Below are 12,597 nucleotides of genomic sequence, written 5' to 3' on the forward strand. Positions count from 1 at the left end.
GTCGGCTATATATAGGTTTTTAATTTCTTTTGCCCAGATAATTATTAATTATCTGCAAAACACTAAAATAAAAAATATATAAATATAAATAAAATAATCGTCCTAGACGGCCATGGCCATTGCTAATTGGGCCATAGGAGGAGAGGTGGCCTGCGTGCTCCACGGACGGCCCGGCCTCTCTAGCGGGTGCACAATGCAGCAGGCCTTGCGCGACCGGCCTCCTCGCCTCCCCTCATTTCCTCTCTTCGCATTTCGCAAATCGCATGGCAACCAACCCTGCCGCGCGCACCCGCACGCACGGCGGATTCGCGGCGTCGATGGCGCCGCGGATTTCGCCGCTTCGAAGGGTTCCGTAACGGGCACGTTCACCTCCCTCCCTCTACATAAAGGAGACCACGTCCGCCGCCATCATCATAGAACGCCTCTCTCCACACCAGTTCATCTCTCTGATCTCCCACCACCACACTACCCGGGATCGCAAAGCCACCGGCGAAGATGCAGATCTTCGTGAAGACGCTGACGGGGAAGACGATCACGCTCGAGGTCGAGAGCAGCGACACCGTGGAAAACGTCAAGGCCAAGATCCAGGACAAGGAAGGTGATCTATCCTCCGCCGCCACCGCCGCCTCATCATCCTTCCTTCGATCGTTTGTGTACTTTTGATCGAGCCTGAAGAAATTCCGATGGTCTTGGAGTTGCGGTACTAATCGGCTGGAAATGTTTTGCCTCCTTGAATTTCGCAGGCATCCCGCCGGACCAGCAGCGGCTCATTTTCGCCGGGAAGCAGCTGGATGACGGCCGCACCCTGGCCGACTACAACATCCAGAAGGAGTCCACGCTGCACCTGGTGCTCCGCCTCCGCGGCGGCGGCAGGGGCGGATACCCCACCATGCGCGTCCCGTGGGACCTCATCAACCTTGCCCGCAAGCACAATGAGAAGAAGATGATCTGCCGCAAGTAAGTATATATAACGCTGCTCCATCTCGTTCTATGAATGTTGGTTTAGTTTAGTTTAGGTCGGGGTAACTCAATGTCTCAATGGATCTGTATTTGCGCCTGTGTGTAATTATGGTGATCTATAGTTTGTTAATTTGCCACGCAATATATGCTTCTGTCTACTCTGAGTCACTGAATCATTTAGTACGTGGATTTGCCTTCTTTACGAGCTAGCTAAATCTTCCAGATCTATCTGTTATTCTAAGTTTCTAACAGCAAATATGATGTTATAGCCTGCATGCGTGTTCAGCCTTTCTCAATTTTCGGTTAAGCAGTTTAATCGATGCTCATTTTTTTTTCAATGTCTGATTTTCAGGTGCTACGCACGGCTTCACCCCAAGGCCACCAACTGCCGCAAGAAGAAGTGTGGCCACAGCAACGCGGTGAGAGCCTTATCCTTTAATTTTTCTTCCACATGAGTCATATTTGGGTCATCAGCACATCCCAGTAATATTAGGAACGGTAGTATTTCCATGGAAATCTGTGTTTGTCACCTGTTATTTCCATGGTGCTTGTCTCAGTTTTCAAGGGTATGCAGCATTGTGTTCCTTTTGGATATAGTAATGTATCTCGTCAAACGCCATTGGAATTTCATAGCTAAGTTTTGATTTTATGTTCTGCTTGCTCGATCTTTTTCGTTTTATACTATATATGCTCCATATCCACTATGCCAAACTATCATTTCATTTTACAATGTTTTGTGCAACAATATATACTTGTAGATTTAACTATATAGCAGCAAACAACAGAATTAAGTTAAAATAGTGAACAACTTCGGTCTGTCCTTTGATCTAATATATCTTTCCAACATCACTTTTCAGCTGAGGGTAAAGAAGAAGCTCATGTGAGCCATTTGGAAAGCTCACAAGCGACAATCTGGAGTGTCATCTCAAGGCGCCATGCATCAGCTGAATAAATTTTGTCAGGGTTTTAGTTTTGACCTACTTTGGATGTTATGAACCTTGTTTACTCTTTCGAGAACTCAGTATCATTGTGTGGCGTGGCAGTGGCATTGTTACGTGGATGTTTTTGCTGGATATATGTTTCTTGTTTTTTTTTGTGAATTTACTTATGAATGAACTGCATTGCTCACATCACATGCTACTTATGCATGTTACTATTGGCGTTGTCTTGATTGTTGGGTTTGGGTAGGTTGCATTGACTCCAGTGATTCTGGAAGGACTAAAATAAAACCAGCGCAAGGTGAGTGTTAGTGCATCAGTACATGCGTGGATGAGTCGTTGAAGCCTGAAGGCTGTTGTTCATCTTGGGTTAAGATGCCTTTAGTTTTTCCAAGGCATGCGTCTTTTCAATCAATCATACCTCTCTTCTACCGGTGCCAATTTCATGTACTCACAGTTGGGATATTTAACCTATGCTATGCTGTCAAAAGGATCCTATACTTGCAAGGTCATGGTAAAAAAAACCCGGATTAATTCCATTCAAATCCAAAAGACAAAATTTACAAGAGGCGAAATCATCATAAGAGACAAATTAGCATCACAAGTATTATACTTACCGAAAACAAGTTCACAAGGTCATTGATAGGATGATGCCTTTGGTGGGAAAAAAACTTCCATTTAAACCCACTGCTACACACATGACACATTAGATATATCAGTGTTACATAAAACTCTAGGATCTCACACAAAACAGCCATCTCCCTCATGTATACTACAGGAAAATGGTTTGTCCATCTTTTTCTTCATCCATCGAAAGATCATGGTGCCTGCACATCTAAACTTTATCTCGATACAAGCTTCATGATGATCATGTGTCCATCTATTCAAAATTAATTACCTGATTTGATATTTTTATTTAAAATGAATAAAATGAATTAGTTATGAATTTTAGGATTTAGCAAGGTTTTAATTTTTTTAAGATAAGAAAAATAAAAACCCACATTTTAAACCAACTATCCTTTTTTCCCGGTTTTAATAGTTGGACGTTGCTCAGTGTCCATTTTGTAGTTTGTGGTTAGAATTGGACTGTCATGGTAATTGAAGGGTGTAAATTGAACTTCCATATATGAAATTGATATGGATTGTAACAGAATTTAGTTTGATCTAAAATTTTCATTAATAGGGTTTGTTTAGTTAGTAAAGAATTAGGTTTTGTTTAGTTCATATGCATGTATTGCTACGTTGCGGTAAGTTAGGTGCTAGCTTGATTTTTTTTAGCCACAACGATGATAAAACTCGATCCTAAGATGTGGGATCACTCATCTAGAAAAATGTCTTAATTCTCCTATGCTAACAAAAAATACATGAAAAAATTTTATAGTGTAAATCTAGACTTGTTCGGTAATTTTTTATGATATTCTTATGATAACTAATACATGAATTTGAAAAGGCCTGGATCATGAAAATGGGCCCATTTAACCACAAACAAGTGGTCAAAGGCCCAAAGCACTTAATTTCCAAACCATTTATCAAAATTCAACCACGATCCAGATTTAACCCACGAACAAGTGGTTTAGAGGCCCAAAGCACTTGATTTCCAAGCTATTCAACTGACAATCCAGATTTGAGATCTTCCACCCAATAACCCTAGCTTCTTCTCCAACATCATCAACCCCTATTAGTACTTCCGCCGCCACCACTCAACTCCTCCTTGCTACGGACCATCTGCTGCCAAACACCATCGAGCTTAGGTGGAATCCTACCTTTTATTGTCTCCGGCGACTTTCCGCCGCCTTTCACCACTAAGTTGTCGCCATGATACCTGTATGCTAGCACCATAGATGGTCCTTCACCTCCTACGGCGAGCCCTTCCTTTATTGTCTCCGGCGACTTTCCGCCGTCTTTCACCACTAAGTTGTTGCCATGATACCCATATTGTAGCACCATCCAATCGATGATCCTTCACCTCCTATGGTCAGTGAAATCCTTCATTTGATGCCTCGTACAGGATTTGCTGGAGGAAACCTAGATCTTGAATCTGAATTTCGCGTCAACCTGCTAGGCCATCCTTCAAATTCTGCCCAAATCAAAATGTCTGAATCCGAGCCGGAGCACGGGCCCGAGGGCCCTGAGCCCGAGCCCATCCCCCCTTGGCCGTCCCCGTCCTCCGTGTCCTCGGTGCTGGAAAACGACGACCTCATTACGGTGATCCTCCGCCACCTCCCGCCGCGGCCCTCCTCCCTCCCCCGCGCCTCCCTCGTCTGCAAGCGCTGGCGCTCGTCCGCCACCTCCGAGAGCTTCCTCCGCGACTTCCGCGCGTTCCACCGCGCGGCGCCGCCCCTCCTCGGCTTATTCCACAACAGCTACCTGGGCGGGCCCGATCGCCGCTTCGTCGCCGCCGTCGACCCTCCCGACCGCGTACCGGCCTCGCCCTTCCGCGTGCCGTTCGGCCGGGACCACCGGAGGTGGAGGTTCCTCGACTGCCGCCACGGCCGGGCGCTTCTCCTCGGTCCGGCGGGACCCCGCCACGAGGTCCTGGTGTGGGACCCCATGACCGGCGAGCGCCGCCGCGCGCCTCTGCCGCCGGATGCCGCGGACGTCCGCCACGGGGCGGTGCTCTGCTCATGCGGCCACGAGCGCGATTGCCGGTCCAGCCACTTCCAGGTAGTCCTGGTGTGGTTTAAGCTGCTTCCGTCGACACACCACAGGCGGGCTCTCGCCGCCGTCTACTCGTCGGAGTCCGGCACGTGGAGCCCCATCATCACCGTGCAGGTGCCGTTCATGGCCGCGGCCGGCATCGCGACGAAGCCCGGCACGCTTGCCGGCAACGGCGCCGTGTACTGGTTGCTTCCGGGGAGCCGCATCCTCGAGTTCGACGCGGTGACGCGCAACTTAGCGGCGATCTCGGTGCCAGCGTGTGCAGCAGGGTGTCTCTACTGGCAATGCCAGCTTGTGCTGACCGAGGCAAAGGAGCTTGGGTTCGCCATGGCCACAGAGGTCGGCATCATGCTGTGGAAGAGGGACAGCGAGAACGCCTGTGGATGGTCGATGTACAGGTCCGTTCAACTGGACGGCCGCCTCCCCCCGAGGAAGCCGATGCAGGAACAGGCGTCATTGCTGGGGTTTCATGAGGAGGGCAATGCAATCTTTGTGTGGGCTGAGGCTGGTGGTGTGTTCATGATCCAGCTCGAGTCGATGCAATCAAGGCTGCTGTGCCAAGGTGTCCGTCACTTCGAGATTTATCCCTTTGCGGGTTTCTACACCGGAGGTACTTGCTGCTTTCTTGTCCTCGTATGTAGTGCAGAAACAATGCGTTAGGCAATTAAGTTATTCACTGTGACTATTTGCCAAACGATGTCCTATGTTCCATTGTAGTATAGCCACAGAGTAGTGCAAAGTTGTTCATGATATGACTTCATTGAGCTGTGTGTTTGTCTTTATAGATTGCTAACTTTTGTTATTGGTTTCCCCGAATGAATTGTGGAGATGTAAAAAAAAACCATGTCTAGAATGCTGGCATGTTTAATTGAGCTTCCTGTTGGTATTCCAGTTCCTTTTGCTGGTGCTGATTAGGCTTTATGTGTAAATGGTTTTGTTAAACTTAGTTCCTTCAGTGTTTTTCTCTACTACTGTGGATGTTTCCACCAGTTTCAGGGTAATTGCCTCAGTACCACCGCTGGTGCAAATGATGAACTGCATGCGTGAGAATTAAAAAGATTAGTAGTACAATGCAATCCAGTACTAGTTCATATATATGTATATAGTAGGCTAAAAGTTCTCCATTTCATATGTCAGCATTATATTAAACTATAAGTAAAGTATGTTCCTTTTTCCCTAACCAGAGTTGTTTTGATGAACTCACTCGACGCAGATGCCACCGCAAGAGCACACGGAGACGACGATGTGGACGCGCGCAGGCCTATGCCCAGGCTCTCCATGGACACTCTGAACATGTGGCACTATGAGGATCCCCAGGGAGACTTGCACGGGCCATACCCGATGGTGATGCTGTGGCGATGGAGCATCGACCCTGGTTTCGTCGCTGGTGAGGACTTCAGGGTGTGGAGAACCGATGAGACCAAGGAGCAGGCGGTCCTGCTGACCGACGCCATGCGGACGACGGCTCAGCTCCTAGGACCGTCGCTGGAGCAGAGCAGTGAGTGAGTGGCAATCCTTGTGTTACTGTCTGTTGTGTTGGTGTCTGTCTTGAGTTCAGGAGCCTGATCTTGGCGAATTTGGTGGTCGGTGGATGTGGTTTCTGAGGTTTCAGTGAGCCTCACTTGTTGTTTAATTTCGTACCTGGTACTTGCATTGCCACCAGGCTATGTATGAATGGTACCTGTAATCTGCTTTCGGAGTTGTTTGTTAATTGACTTCAGTGCTTCTCATGCTAGTTACGAGTTATCTTATTCTTACTATACTAGTAGTACCTACCTGCAGCTCTTGTTGCCTGTTGGCGCAGATCCTGGCTAGATTGACCCCACTTGGTAGGTACTCCTATTAGATTAGAATCACCATGCAAGAATGGTCATGTGAGTATGTGACAGATCATCTTCTAATATTTCTCAAAATTTCACCCTTTTGTTATTCGCTTCCGGATTCCAGTGGACCTAGTAGTTGATCATTCCGTAGTTAGTACAAGCTGACGTAGTAAGAGCAGATAATGCTCTTCTTCAAACTAATATATACTTCTTCCATTCCAAATTGTAGGTCGTTTTAGCTTTTTTAATTCATAATTCGTGCCATGCACCTATACACTATGTCTAAATACATAGTAAAAACAACTGTATATCTAGCCAAAACGTCACAATTTGAAAGGAAGGGAGTAACGTGATTTCAACTACTACATATGAACCTTTCTTTTAGTTTTATCCGATACGAAATTTTTTCTGAACGGACAGCCAGTGATCATGTGGTGATTTAAACTGTTATGGAAATTGCCTAGTCTTGACAATGACACAAATTCTTTAGGAAGCATGATGTTGCTGCTGGCAAGTTTGTTGAGTTCTATGGTAAAAATTTATTTGAGTACAGTTTTACTTTTGTCAATTTTAATAATCGATCACTAATGGGTGGGTTTTGCGTGTAGGTGAGGGGAGTTGCTAACAGGGCAACAACTGCTAATATGTCACGTTGTCGCTAAAGACTAGAGATTTTTTCTTGGAACGATAAAGACTGGAGGTTTTGGGTAGACGGTAGGCTGCACATAGTAATTTAGTCTGAAAATATAGAAAACAAGCACAATTATATGATCCTTGAGAGTTGAGACCTCGAAGCATGTTCTGAACAGGCTCTGTTTTATTCGTAGGGTGTTTTTCGCCACTGATTCCATAGCAGTAGCAGTGTAACTTGCTCCGTCATCAGTAGCAGGTAGCAGCTGATCAAAAGGTGATTTCAAAATTCAAATGTGTTTGCGTCAGCAGATGAGACTGAGGTGAAAGTATATGAGAGAGTGGCACGACTGCAACGTGGGCGATTTTACCGGTGGGCTGGGAATCTACTTGTGCGTTTGGTTCAAGGCACGAAGTGGGACGGGACTGGATAATCCCACTTCGTCCCACGTTTGGTTTGGAGACAGGTGGGACGGGGACATCACCAGGAGGGAATATACCCTCCAGATGCGGGATGCCTCCATCCCATCAAAACGAGCGGACGGGGGCATCCCACTTCGCCCCCATCACGCGCCGTTCGTTTGCACCGGCGAAGGGTGCCAAGTTGGGCGACGGACAGCCACCGGCGGAGGGGCCGAGCTTGGGCGGTGGATAGCCGTCGGCGGAGGGGGCGATTTTGGGCGGCGGGGACGAGGCGACGACGAGCGCGGGCGAGATCCGCCGCGACCTGCGGATGCGAGCTCCGCCGCGGCCTGGGCGGGCTCCACTGCGGCCTGCGCGCGTGAGCTCACCAGGCGAGGCGCGGGGGCTGACCTCCGCACGGGGGAGCTCGACCCCGGAGGGGCGGCGGTGATGCGCCTGCGGGCCACGGCCTCCGCGCCGGTGAGGTCAACCCCGAAGGGGCAGCGGTGGCGCGCTGACGGGCCACGGCCACGGCCTCCGCGCCGGTGAGGTTGACCCCGAGGGGTGGCGCCAGCGAGCCGGCGGGCCGCGCCTATGGCCTCCGCTCGGAGGAGCTCGCGAGGGATGAAAAAAAAGAAAAATATGGAATAGGGAATGATAATGATAAGTGGGTCCACTTTTGTATGACATGTAAGGTCCATTTATTATGCCTAACGATGTTAAAATCGTCATTCATCCCATTCCCTCAATCCCTCGTACCAAACAAAAAACTAGGACGTACTCATCATTCTCAACCAAACATGAAATAGGATCGTCCCGTACCAAAAAATGGGGACAGAATCATCCCGTCTCACTTTATCTCCAAGCAAAACACACCCTACAAGCGTCACAAGTGATAAAACGATTCGATGTCCTGCAACAAGAAAAGGAACCTCCGAACTGTCACTACTCCTAGCCAAGGGATTTTTTTTTGAAACTGCGAAGGGAAAATTTTAAACCGTGTAGCTACGCCGCAGGTATCATGCATCATTCCGTTGGTCATATTGTTTGAGAAAAAGACCTATCAGAAAACGCCTTAATCAGAAAGTGAAATGATATCTAGTATTGGGCCGGCACACTCCTCCTGGGCCGTGCTCCAGGCCGGCCCGTAAAAAGCCCAGCCCACCCCCGGACAGCCACCCCCACCTTCGTCTTCTCCGTTCCGTTGCCGCCTACGTACGGCGACCATGCGCGTGGGTTGGTCTCGCCGAGTTGCCGTTCCCCGGGACGGTTTCGTAGCGCCCGCGTCAGTGTCACGCTGTCACCCACTCCCCGGCCGGGAGGGGGAGCCTGCTGTTTCGTAGCGGCCGCGTTACCTCCCCACTGCACCCCTCGCCTACAAAAAGGCTCCACCGCCAGTCCACCGCGCTCCACTCCTCCCACTACCGCCGCCACCACCCCCAAAACTCCCGCCCCCGCCGCGATCGAGAGGGAGGAAGCGAGCGATCCGCCGGCGGAGATGCAGATCTTCGTGAAGACGCTGACGGGGAAGACCGTCACGCTGGAGGTCGAGAGCAGCGACACCGTCGCCAACGTCAAGGCCAAGATCCAGGACAAGGAAGGTAACTACTACAAACCACGCCGACCGCCGCCCCGCTTGCGTCGTCTCTCCTCCCTCCAGCTTCGTCGTCTATCTGTTGCTCCGAAGTCCGTCGAAAGCTTGCCCCTTTCTTTGGTCTCGAACTCTCGATGTGTTTGAAGTTTGATTACCCTTCCTCGCACGCCTTGTTGTTTCGTGAGAATCGATGTGGTTGGGTTGATCGCGTCCTCGGTTCCTCCTCTCTGCGTTATTTCGGGTCACCGCCGCGCGCTTCTTGCTCCACCTCCTGCGTTTAATGCTTGAAAGCCTGCTCCTTTTGGGGTTTTTGATGTGTTCGTTACCGGCCCTTGCATGCGCTGGGATGTTCAAGTTCCCGCCTTTACATGTCTTAGGTTATAACAGAGCAATCTGATGTTTCGATCTGGATATATTAAGCTGAATAATCATAACTTTTATTTTTGATAGGGTCAAAGAAAGGGCCTGATTGCCTTGCTTTGCTAATTGTGCTTATGAGAGTTCCATCAGATTCTTCTTGATGATTCCTGAGCTCATTTGAACTGACCAGATCCCTGCTTTAGAACTCAATCTCCCTGACGAGTAGTACTGAACCAATCGGCCATGAAAATCGTTGCGTAATAACCGATTTATTTTGCAGGCATCCCGCCGGACCAGCAGCGGCTCATCTTCGCGGGGAAGCAGCTGGAGGACGACCGCACGCTGGCCGACTACAGCATCCAGAAGGAGTCCACGCTGCACCTGGTGCTCCGACTCCGCGGCGGCGGCAGGGGCGGCTACCCCAACTTGTCCGTCCCGTGGGACCTCATCAACCTTGCCCGCAAGCACAATGAGGCCAAGATCGTCTGCCGCAAGTACGTATCGAGGCCTCGATTCTGCTAACTCTACTGATCTTTCTATGATGATGCCATCATTGCATTTGTTACAGTATGTCTTGCTTAAGATCTAGCTAACTGAGCCCAAGAAATACTCCAAATGCTATGTAATGGGATTGATGCCGTGATATAGTACTGCCTGGAAATGATATGTAATGGGATTGATGCCGTGATTTATATGAAGTGCTAATTAGATACCTGTGCTGCCGCAATGATATAGACTGCAAAATGAAGCTTCATACATGCCTTTCGATTCTGGCTTGTTGTTTCAATTTTGATAGGTCATCTCAGTATGCCATTTCGAGAAACAAATTCTTAGTATGCAGCTATGCCTTGTTTGTAGAGTTGTTATTGTTAAACCTAGGGATGAATCATAAGATATGCACAGTTACCTTATGATTCATTTGGTATAGTATGTCTTGTTTAAGATCGAGGTAACTGAACCCAAGAGCTCGATCTGTAAAAGTTTTGATGTATAGTCCTGTCCTGTTTCAGTATTGCTCGAGAAATGATATATATGTTATGAGATTGATGCCATGATTTATATGAACTGCTAATTAGCTACATGTGCTCCGCAATGATATAAACTGCAAAATGAAGTTTGATTGCCTTTCGATTCTGGCTTGTTTGTTTCAATTCGATAGTTCGTCTCACTATCTCAGTATGCAACCATGCCTTGTTTGTAGAGTACCAGAGTTATTATTGTTAAATCTAGGGATGAATCATAAGATATGGACAGTTGCCTTATGAGCTAGCTATACAGCAAAATTATTTGATCACTGTTTTATCACCATTTACATGTGCCTGTTAATATTACTAAGTTTTGTGCTGTTTGCCTGTTTCCCTTGCATTATTATGGTTATGTGTGGATTAGCACTTGATATTGCGTGCCTCTTCAGCCTCTTTTTTTAGCTTAAGATTGTGTGCTTGTAATGTCTTTGCAGGTGCTATGCGCGCCTTCCCCTCAGGACTACAAACTGCCGCAAGAAGAAGTGTGGCTACAGCAGCGAGGTAATTAAGCCTTGTTTTCCCCTGCCATCCAATCCAAGTGTTCTGTATGTAGGCCAGCATTATTAATGTTCTTGGCTTTACTCATCTTAGCTTTACACCGTTCATATTCTTGGTTTTGTAGCATGGCCCATGCTAATCACTTAAGTCATCATATGTGCTTGTTTAAGAGTTGATACAAAATGGCATCATTGTGCTCCAATTATATTGATAGTGTTGAATCAGTTTAGATGTTATTGGAATTTATACCCAGGTTCAATTATTCATGTAATGCTTGCACTAGTGTCTTAATTTGTCTATATTTACTATGCTGAACCATGTCCTGTTTTAGAACAGTTTGTAAAACATCTATGCACAGTATATGATTGTTTGTTCATTCTTTTGATTTTTGCCCCCTACGTTCTTTTCAGCTGAGGTCAAAGAAGAAGTTCATCAGCAAGTATTCCATATGAATCATTTGGAAAGCGAGAGAAGTGACATTCTGGAGTGCCATCTGAAAGCGTCATGCATCAGTTGAACCAACTTATCTTAGCATTTCTATCAGAGCTGTTAGTTTTGTCCTAGTTTAAGTTCCCATCTATATGCTGAACCTTCTCTTTTGAGTACTCGATGCTGTTTCAATGCGTGCTGTGGCATGCCTATGAAATGCTAGTGAAAGTCCTTTTGGTTGAATGCTGAAACGCTTGTCACTCTTTCCGAATGCTTGAGTTGTTCAGTTTGGAAGGAGGATGAGAACAACTAGTTGGGCAAAGGCATCTATATTGTTTCTGTTGTCTCTTATGTGAATTGCAAATGAATGATCCAGAATGGTAGTAACACTTTGCTAGTTATTGGTGAAAAACTCAACCAGTAGCAGCAGCAGCAGCAACATTAACTGGTGATGAACTTGCTTGTGGCACTTGAATCCTGGCTGTTGCCTGTTTGCATAGGACGATAGGGGTGTGCATTTGAACAAATGACTCCTGAGTTGTGCTCTGGGCTGGTTCTGTTTCATCCGTAGGTTTTTTGTACACTATATCCTTGAGCAGCGCTGCAGTAGCAAATTGCACTGTTTACTGTAGCTGCTGCCTGCTGGCCAAAGTTCTTTTGGCTGGATGCAGAAACTTCTGTCACTCTTTCGGAGTGATTTGTTTAGTCTGGAAGAAGAGGGAGGATAAGAATAATCAGTAGGATAAAGGTTTCTGTTGCCTAAGTGTAGACTGCAGTCTGCAGATGCCTTATCCGGTGAGCATTCGTTATTAGTAGTGAACTCACTAGCAGTAGCAGAATCATTGCTAGCGATCGGTGAGGAGCACAACTAGCATTAGCAACATTGCTACTAATGAGTGATGAACTTGCTTATAGAACTTGAATCCTCACGGTTTAGTTGTTGCGTTTGAAGGTAAGTAGGTCTTAGCCAGTGATTCTGAAAAGATAGAAAAACAGCACAACCATGAACCTTTGAAGGAGTTTGCAAGTATTGTAGACTGGTACCCCTGCATGAGTGCATATGAACATGTGATCCTTGGGTTGTTTTGTGGATTGGCCATGTAAGTTTTGTTCATATTTCTTTTGTTTCATCTCTTTATTTACACTGAATCCTTGAGCAGCAGCAGTGGTGAATTAGTAACTTGCTCCGTTACTAGAGGCGCTGATGGGATGTGACTGCAAATATTTGCGCCCGCCCCCTGCACTGAGGATTGGCGGACTCCAAGACCAGATACCTGTGG

General features: G+C 47.2%; 2 protein-coding genes across 2 annotated transcripts; both read left to right on the plus strand.

Annotated features, from left to right (window-relative positions):
* Positions 1-428: 428 nt before the first annotated feature.
* Positions 429-2,076, plus strand: LOC101786261 (ubiquitin). Its single transcript, XM_004957702.2, has 4 exons — positions 429-598; positions 744-957; positions 1,313-1,379; positions 1,818-2,076. Exons 1-4 carry the CDS (start codon positions 496-498, stop codon positions 1,842-1,844), a joined length of 411 nt encoding a protein of 136 aa, XP_004957759.1. The 5' UTR covers positions 429-495; the 3' UTR covers positions 1,845-2,076.
* Positions 2,077-8,790: 6,714 nt separating this feature from the next.
* Positions 8,791-11,560, plus strand: LOC101786656 (ubiquitin). Its single transcript, XM_004957703.3, has 4 exons — positions 8,791-9,012; positions 9,646-9,859; positions 10,825-10,891; positions 11,299-11,560. Exons 1-4 carry the CDS (start codon positions 8,910-8,912, stop codon positions 11,338-11,340), a joined length of 426 nt encoding a protein of 141 aa, XP_004957760.1. The 5' UTR covers positions 8,791-8,909; the 3' UTR covers positions 11,341-11,560.
* The last annotated feature ends 1,037 nt before the right edge of the window (positions 11,561-12,597 follow it).

Source organism: Setaria italica, chromosome II, assembly GCF_000263155.2.
Source record: "Setaria italica strain Yugu1 chromosome II, Setaria_italica_v2.0, whole genome shotgun sequence".
Classification (NCBI taxonomy): domain Eukaryota; kingdom Viridiplantae; phylum Streptophyta; class Magnoliopsida; order Poales; family Poaceae; genus Setaria; species Setaria italica.

Excerpts from the sequence above, each read along its gene's own strand:
- LOC101786261 (XM_004957702.2), top strand. The coding sequence starts at position 496 with ATGCAGATCTTCGTGAAGACGCTGACGGGGAAGACGATCACGCTCGAG. Across the intron at positions 958-1,312 it reads AAGAAGATGATCTGCCGCAA|GTGCTACGCACGGCTTCACC; the intron begins GTAAGTATATAT and ends TCTGATTTTCAG. Across the intron at positions 1,380-1,817 it reads AGTGTGGCCACAGCAACGCG|CTGAGGGTAAAGAAGAAGCT; the intron begins GTGAGAGCCTTA and ends ATCACTTTTCAG.
- LOC101786656 (XM_004957703.3), top strand. The coding sequence starts at position 8,910 with ATGCAGATCTTCGTGAAGACGCTGACGGGGAAGACCGTCACGCTGGAG. Across the intron at positions 9,860-10,824 it reads GCCAAGATCGTCTGCCGCAA|GTGCTATGCGCGCCTTCCCC; the intron begins GTACGTATCGAG and ends ATGTCTTTGCAG. Across the intron at positions 10,892-11,298 it reads AGTGTGGCTACAGCAGCGAG|CTGAGGTCAAAGAAGAAGTT; the intron begins GTAATTAAGCCT and ends CGTTCTTTTCAG.